The sequence below is a fragment of the Quercus robur genome, chromosome 9 (genome assembly GCF_932294415.1).
Source record: "Quercus robur chromosome 9, dhQueRobu3.1, whole genome shotgun sequence".
In the NCBI taxonomy this organism is placed as follows: domain Eukaryota; kingdom Viridiplantae; phylum Streptophyta; class Magnoliopsida; order Fagales; family Fagaceae; genus Quercus; species Quercus robur.
The window spans coordinates 472943-482189 of NC_065542.1; the positions used below are offsets into that span (position 1 = coordinate 472943).

Below are 9247 nucleotides of genomic sequence, written 5' to 3' on the forward strand. Positions count from 1 at the left end.
GAAGCTTGGCCAAGAACATCATCAACTATGTGACCATACAAAGATTGGTTAGCCGATCCTTTTGAAATGGCATTGATCACTACTGCTGCGTCACCTTCAAATATCACTTCATGTAACCCGATCTCAACAGCAAATTGGACAACACGCCTACAAGCTAAAGCTTCAACCATTGCCACGGACTGAGGAAGTGGTACTCGAGCTGAAAGCGCACCTATGACAGCGCCATTAGTGTCCCTGATGATAACGCCCAAACTAGCAGAGTTAGAGCTTTTGAACAGAGCTCCGTCGAAGTTGGCTTTGTACCGTGGCCGTGCAAGGGCAGACCATTTAGGCTGGCCAAGATTTTGGGCTATGACTGGTTCATCATCATGAGCCTCAAGGAAGTCTTGTAGGAGTTTGGTAGCTTTGAAGAAGATCTGGTTCAGAGGTCGAGCTGGGCTCCTAAAATGAATTGAATTTCGCCGATTCTAGAGCAACCAAGCTGAGATAGCAAAGATCTCCACCCTATAATCATCCCGGACCTGCAAAAAACTTGAGAAAAGGTTAGAAAAATCCCCTGGTGAGTGAGGGATAATGTGTTGCATCCAGTTGATAGTGCTCCACTTTTGTGCCACCTTTGGGCAGCCCCATACAACATGCAAGATGTCCTCAGTTTGGGTTTGGCATGTGTTGCAACAGGCAGAGGGAGTTATGTGACGATGAAACAAGTTGTCCATTGTTGGAAGTGAGTTGTTATATGCTCGCCAAGTGAAGTGTTTCACCTTATTTGGGGTTCATAGCATCCAAACACCTCTCCAAAGATGTCTCTGGAGGTGTGGATTTGAACTACTTGGGCTGTTGGTTGCAGCTTCATTAACCAGCAGCTTGTAAGCGCTTTGAGTTGAGAAAATACCCGAATGCGTTTTTGACCATATGGGGCTATCTTGAGGCAGTCTGGTACTAAGAGGAATGCTCATGATTTTCTTCGCTTCATGAGGCAGAAAATTGTGCATAATTTCAACCTCCTTCCAAGTTCCATTCTCCTCGTCAATCAAAATACTAACCTTTGCATCAGGGGGAATAGAGGGGAGAGGGGAGCTAACCGGACGGTATACTTGATCCGGGAGCCACTTGTCCTCCTTTAAACTCACTGTTTTACCATCACCTATCCGCCAAACCATGCCTTTCCGCACCACATCCCTTGCACTTAAAATACTCTTCCATGCATACGACCCATTAATCAAGGGATTAGCTTCAAGAATGGAACAATCCGGGAAAAACCGAGCTTTAAAAACTCTATGGCAAAGTGATTCCGGATTTTTCAACATACGCCAAACTTGCTTGGCCAACAAAGCATCATTGAACTTCTCAATCTCCTTAAACCCCATGCCTCCACAATCTTTAGCTTGACAAAGTTTCTCCCACTTTACCCAATGCACCTTCTTATTATCACCATGGCAGTCCCACCAAAATTTGCGGATCATGACCTCAATCTCCTAAATTAATCCCTTAGGAAGCTTGAAACAACTCATAGAGTAGGTTGGAATGGCTTGGATGACGGACTTAATAAGCACCTCTCTGCCTGCTTGAGATAGGAGTTTCTCCTTCCAACCTTGTATTTTCTTCCAAATTCTCTCCTTAATGTAGGCAAACCCTTGTCTCTTTGCTCTCCCCACAAATGCAGGTAACCCCAAATATCTCTCATATTGCCTGATAGCTGGAACACCCAACAGATGTTGTATTCTAACTTGGACATCATGGTGAGTGTTAGAACTGAAAAAGATATTTGTCTTATCTCTGTTTATTTTTTGGCCTGAACCCCTCTCATAAACTGACAAAAGATCACGGATTACCTGACATTCAGATTCCTTTGCACGACAAAAGAGAACACTGTCATCAGCAAAAAATAGATGAGACACACGTGGCCCATTTCTACAAATTGACACTCCCCTGATAACACCCTCAGATTCAGCTTTGTGGAGCAAGCCTTGAAGTCCCATGGAACATAGCAAAAATAAATATGAAGACAACGGATCACCTTGCCTCAGCCCCCTACTAGGCTTGATAGTTCAAATTGACACTCCCCTGATAACACCCTCAGATTCAGCTTTGTGGAGCAAGCCTTGAAGTCCCATGGCACATAGCAAAAATAAATATAGAGACAACGGATCACCTTGCCTCAGCCCCCTACTAGGCTTGATAGTTCTACCTGGCACCCCATTGAGCAAAATTGAATATGAAACAGACTTGATGCATGAAACTATTTAAAAAATAAAAGGTGTATTAGTTTATATATAATGTTAATCTTGATATACTCCTATGTCATAAAATTAAAAACCTCACGCGGATTTGAAAGCTTGACACCATATAATTTCACGTACTTCCAAAAAAAAAAAAGGGAATTGTGATACAATACACTATTCAACCATGCTGCAACATTTACTACTAATAATTTAGTATAATAATATCAACCGCAACCCCTTAAGTAAATTAAATAAATTATTAATAGATGCTTATTAGATGCCTGCAAATGAATTTTGAAGGATCATTTTGGTTGGGTGTATGATGTGACTCGGTCCACTATAATTGAAATGAACATTTTTTTTTAATGTTTAAATTAATATATAAAACCTTGGAATATCTGTACCCAATTACATCATAACATACATTGAAAAACAAAATACTAATGCGCATGAGCTCCACTTTGCCGGGTCCTATACATGATTTATGTTTAACAAGTTGAATTTGATCCATAAAACTTTGTAGCTGGATAGGTCATGGCTTACAAGGAATAAGCAACTTATTTCCAAGGCCAATGACCAACTAGTAGTAGTAGGGTTGGTCAGAACTCAAAAGCAGGCCAATAGCACCATTTTGTTAGTATCTAAACTATAAAGGAAACTAACATTTCGAGTTTCTTAGATATGAGTTCATTGTGGCAACTCGAGCATAAGAGACTCGAGTTATATGTTCTTCTCCGAACCACTTCTCCTCTTCTTTCTTATTCTCTTCTTTGTGGGTCTCAAGTTCCTTCGATGCCCAGATGCACACATAAATAATTGTTCAATTGAACAAGGAACTAACCCAGACTGAACAAGGAACAAGGGAAAACAAGAGGGGGAAAAAAAAAGTTAGCCCAAATTGAACAAGGAACAAGGAAAAGCAAGAAGGAAAAAAAAAAAGATAGTGAGAAGATCCGCAAAATCAGTGCCGCTGTGGGCAGTGGAGATACTTCCTCTCCTCTGCCAAATTACCAAGATTGATTCAGGTATTTGTTTTGGGTTTTGTGTTTGGTTTTGTTCTTGGGTTTTTGGGGTTGGAAGTGGGTGTTTAGTTTTGTTCTTGGGTATTTGGAGCTGAAAGTGGGAGAGAATGACATCCGATCCACTCTCCGTTCTCCCTTCTCATCGTCGTCGCTGTCGCCAATTGCTTTGAAAGTGATTGCTTGAGAGAAGATGAGAGCGTGGGATTGGGATTAGGATTGGGGTTTGGTTCTTATTTTGTTGTTGTTTTCTAGGTTTGTTATTGAGAGAAGATGAGAGTGTGAGTTATTGTTTTTGTTTTCTGGGTCTTTTCCACGTGGAAAAGTTTCCACCTCAGCTCTGCCAGCATATGGAACTCGAGTCTGTGAGACACAAACTCCAGTTGCTACAGTGGACTTGAGTCTTTCAAGCTTGTTAGTTTCATAAATAGTTTGGAATAGATAACTGATTTTGGAAGAAGATATTTAACTAAAATATACTTTTGGCTCTTTAAGTTTAGGGTTGTTTTCATTTTGATCATTTATGTTTCAAAATGCATTTTGACTCTTTATATTTTATTTTTATTCTATTTTGATCCTTCATGATTTGAAATATAAATGGACAATATAACAATGAATCAAATATGAAGAATCAATTTCATCAAAAAAAAAAAAAAATGAAGAATCAAAATAAAAATCTTGAAACATTCTTCAAGGCCCAAATATGTACTATATCAAACTCTTTCATCCCAAACACACAAGGGTGGCAGCCAGCCATCAGGCATGTGCTGGTTAGCTTGGTCATCCAATTGATGAGGACCGATCTCATTAAGATTGTTGTGAATGGCTTTACTCTATACTAAGCTTGGATCTCTCCCCTCGGGCCGGTTCAGAGGGGTGTGGACACTTTAGAGTTTGGACCTTGGGACTAATAGATTCGGTCCCTCCAAACTCAATTGAAAATGTACGAATCATAATAGAAACTCCAACGATCTCACAACCAGAGTAACTGGCTAGTGGAAAAGCGGGCCTAAATTGTCCATCAAGTCTGTCCATTATAGACGTCTACAGTGTGTTTTCAAAACAATGTCACAATATAAACGTCAGCTTGTGCAACTCGAAAGTAAACAAATAATTCAATTAGCAATTCGATGAAATAGGTGGCATACGTGCATGGCAATTCATCAAATGCATATGATATTGCTGAGCAATAGAGACAAGAGAGAGCTTTGCATCAGTTTCTTCTCACAATTGTGAATCAACTTCATACCTTCATTAGTTTTTATTGCCATGGCTAGCTAAAATAATTAAAACTAATACTGCAGTGGGACAATAATATAGAAAGGGTTAAAAAAAAAAAAAAATCAAACCCTTAATTTATTTTTCATTATTCAATTAATATAAAAAGGGTTAAAAAAAAATTAAACCCTTAATTAACTTATTCAATTAAATGCCTGCCATGGCACTCAAAGTCTCAAACTTTTTTTAACCTGATTAACCCCTAAAAAAACATGATAAAAATTAGCTTCAGAATACAAAAACAACATCAGAAATGCCACCAGCCTCTTCAACCCAAGGAAGATTCAAGGTCAGTTTGCCACCATTAGCACTAGCAATAGCCAACCACTCAAAGGCCACTTCAGCACCATTCAAGTAGCATTCCTTTGGAGATGCATTTGAGTATGCTAAGAAATTCCCATCACCCTTAACTTTTATTTTCACACTCTTATTATTCTCAGCCCCACTGTCACAGTTAATGTACTCCAATTCTTGAATGGTACCCCCATTGTTAAACATGTTTGTTAGCCCAATTGGGGCAAATTTGATGGTGTGGCCCAACTTCTCAACTGGCACAAAGCTGAAAATCTCGAATGAAGATGGTTGGATAGTGGCCTGTATTGCATCAGATTCGTGAGTCACGAAAAGCAACTCTTGGGCCTCACTGAGGTATACTATGTACTCTTCAGCATTACCCATTTGGGCTGCCTCTATCTTCTGGTCCCATTCGATGTCAGAGACTTGTACTGTTGTAGACATCGGCTTGTAGCAGTGAGAGTAGCCCTTGATCCTTTGCTCCTTGGGGTCCCAACCAGCCCCTTGGCAGTTGAATGCTCCAATTACACCTCCATACTGTATTAACATAACATGTTTAGTATTTTTGAGTTTATAGAATGAAAAATATAAATCGAGTAGAAGAGAGTATATGGTGTAATTTGATATATGTAACCAGATGAACCGAGTCCACCTTCATGCGAGTGTGTATGTCTTTTTTGGTTGGTAGACAACCTTATGACACTTATTTCTGTTTGAAATGATGCTTTTTATGTTTTTTAAGTTGGGTCATGCTAACAAGTGTTCTTAAGGCAATGGTTAATAATCAATTTTAAAAAAAATTTGACACTACTTTTATGAAAAATGAAAAAAACTGTCAAAATATTAAGAGTCATGCTAACGAGTGCATGAAAATACAATGGTTAATAATCCATTTTAAGAAAATTTTGACACTACTTTTATAGGAAATGAAAAAACTATCAAAATATTTTTTTTCCTTTTTCTATAAAAACTTTCTTTAAATAAATTGTTAATTAATGCTCTAAGAGCATTCGTTAACATTTCCCAAATATTAATTGTTTTTTTCCATAAAAATTTTCTTTAAATAGATTATTAATCAATACTCTAAGAACATCTATTAGCATTTCCTTTTTAAGATTTAACCAATACCGACATAAAAGATAAAAAAGTTTTAACCAACGATACCACTTCATTCAAATAACGTGACACTCATTTCCTTTAATATAATATTCCCGCTTTTTTGAAGAGGGCAGGTGGACACCAAGTCCTATTCCCACTTTTTGGAAAAGGTCACTAATTGGTGGTCGGCACAAACCGAAAGCGTAAGAACCTAGAGGTTAGAAACAAATATGTCATGTCAAAGATGCAGTAATTTATGTCACTTGATCCAATACTTTGTCGCATGCATCCAAAATTTATGTCACTAGATGCAATACTGTATTAACATAGGATGTTCAGTTTTTGGAAATTCTTGAAATAACATTTTTAGTAAGAAATTTTTTTCATTTTCTTTCCTAGTAAAGCAATTATCGAAGAAATTGATACCTTGTTGAAGTTCCAAATTTTGAGAATGGTCTTCTGGTCAAAAAGAGGGTTCTTGAAGAGGCAGTCTCTTGTTGGGAGAGCAAAATGCTGGCACTTGGGAATGGTACCATCAGGATACACAAGCTTCTTAATTAGATCAAAATCATGACCTCCCACAGAATCACTCACATAGACCGGACCGCCACAAATGGCCCTTGATCCTGCATGGAACTTGGCACACAAATGGTCTGATTGGAACATATCCCAATCAGGTTGTATGATCTGCCCCATCCACATGCTGTTATAGGCACAGTGAATCATATGTACACCTTGTAGCCAATACACTCCCATTGGATCCCCATTTGGATCTTGGAACCAGAAATCATCGCCTGTAACAAAAACTAACTATTACTCCGCTATTTTAATATCTACTTAAATTATTAATGACACTGAAAAAAATCCAATCCATTGTACGTAGAGTTTTGTTGGACTTTCTTACCGACTCTTCCGATAGAAATTTGATTTGTCCCAAGGAAGAAGAAGTCATTGCATTGTTGCATGCTGGAGATGAGTCCATTTCCTTTAAAGTTCTTGGATATAGAACTTGTCAGCCCTTTGTAATAAGCCTTTGCAAGCTCCACCCGGCCTCCATATTCTTCGGACACATACTCAAGAGTCTGCAAATGAAATAAAGTATAGATTATTCAGACACATAAAAATTACAAAATAGAAAATAGAAAATTGGGGTCGTAAAAAAAGACGTACATGAATGACATCAACTTTCACTCCTGTAATACCAACTTCGGCAAGGTAGGAGTGCATAGAGTCATAGAAATCCTCGGATTGATCAGGATGAACAAGCCCGATCCCACCTTCGACGATCTTCACCACAGCAAGATCGGTCATTGTCCCATCGAGCCCAGGAGAGACTTTGCATGGAATCACCTTTGCACTAAGATGGGTTGAACCAGGCCTAACACCACCCCATGCACCACAAAGAGCATGCCACACATAAATATCATCCAAACCTTTGAACTTTGCTCTCAAATCCCTTGTGAAAGCTTTCATTCCATATGTTTCAGCCTTGCAACAACAGCTCCCACAGCCTTCTTGGCTCGAAACATTGCTGCTTTCTTCTCCACCAAACATCTCATTCAACTCCTGTTTGAACTTTAGAATTTTGGCTTCAAATCCAGACAAATCAGGAACTCCAGATTGGATTGCCTTGTCACGATCTTTTTCAGCATGCTCTAACTCAATTGCCTTTGATATTAGCATCTTTGGCTTCTTTGGATCAAATGAAGGAGCATCAGGACCCAACATGGAACCACCCTTGTATTTTCTGAACTTCTCACATTCATCAAGTCTATGAAGCCTAGCAGTCATTTGAGTCCCACCAAGAACAAGATTTTTGGTATCCTCATTCGGGTTCTCACCATCTAAATTAATGCTTTGCCAGCCATCATCAATGATGAGAAACCGCGGCGAGACACCACCTTCGACAAAATCATTTACTCCATGCCAAATACCAGCAGGCTCTACAGTCAAGTAGAAGGCATCCCAAGTGCACCACCCAAATTTGTTAACAATATTAGGGACTGTTTTCTCTTCTAAGAGCCTAAATGTATTGAGATGGACCCTAACAGCACTATAGGCCTCTTTCATCAAGTTGTAGGGATTGTCAGACACATGAACATAAGCAATTGCATCAAAGTTTGATGCTTTCACTTGGGTTGAACCACTCTCTGCACAAATCATGACATGCCCATCAGAGCCAGGATGAAGAGCAGACCTAAAACCTCCTTCAATGATGGGTATGATTATAACATAAGAACTTATCTCTGGGACATCAAACTGCACCCATTGGGTCTCCATTTGTAAATCTGAGCCACTATTACCCACCCACATGGTAGACCACCACGTTTTGAACCTAAAGATGCTTAGAAAGTCTCTACCAGTGAAACTACCCAAGGAGTTCATCAACCTATCAGATGGCTCATCCTTAGAGAATCCAAGAAATCCACCCTTGTGAGACAGAGAAAGGAGACGCTGGAGCAGGGGAAGTGGAGCATCAGAGGATTGACAGATTGAAGAAAGTGGACTGAAAGAGACATTGGTGGGGACTTCAGAGAGCAAAGGCACACCTTTGACACTAAAGGTACCATTAGACAAGTCGAAATATTTGTTAGGGATTGACATGACTCAAGGATTTCAGAGGAGGAAACAGAGAGAAAAGGCAGAGGAAGAACAGATTTATATAGGAGCAAAGGAGTAGTGATGTAGAGGACAAGGAGCCTTAACCAGATTTATATAGGAGCAAAGGATTAGTGATGTTTGGTAACACGAATAGAAATTACATTAGGAAAATATAAGATGTAGTATCGATGTCTTGTAATGTAATAATTATTTCCATTTATACATTTGGCCGTAGAATTGGAAAATAAGTATTACCCACCATGGTAATAAAATCTATTGAGGTAAATATAACCAACTCTAAATATACGAACGAAAAATATTTGATACGTGGAGGACAAGGAGCATTGACTGGATTTATATACTAGCAAAGGATCAATAAAATCTAAACTATATAAGGTAAATATAACAGACATTTATTGTATATTCAAGTAATTAATGACTTTGATCTCCTACAATTTATCCATGTATAAAGCTTGAATGTGCAATATTTGATTATGATACACTACAATTATGGAATTTATACGAGAAGAGAATCCCAAGGTATAATAAAGCTCCTAATATTTCTCTGCACTATAGTTGAAATAAAGAATTGTTCGATAAGCTTTTTATTATTATTATTACTATGAAAGTTTTTTGTTCGAGATGAAATCAACGGTGAGTACATGCATGAGCTCATGTAAATTGGTTGACTTTTAAGGTGATCCAAAATTTACCACTTAAATATGGCACGTTCAC

At 38.6% G+C, this 9247-nt stretch overlaps 1 protein-coding gene across 1 annotated transcript; it reads right to left on the bottom strand.

Annotated features, from left to right (window-relative positions):
- Window positions 1–4545: 4545 nt before the first annotated feature.
- On the bottom strand, window positions 4546–8639 carry LOC126699917 (stachyose synthase-like). The gene is made up of 4 exons (XM_050397891.1): window positions 7082–8639; window positions 6816–6993; window positions 6338–6705; window positions 4546–5350 (listed from the first exon to the last, which is right to left on the bottom strand). The coding sequence occupies exons 1-4, from the start codon at window positions 8513–8515 to the stop codon at window positions 4748–4750; spliced, it is 2583 nt and encodes an 860-aa protein (XP_050253848.1). The 5' UTR covers window positions 8516–8639; the 3' UTR covers window positions 4546–4747.
- Window positions 8640–9247: the final 608 nt, after the last annotated feature.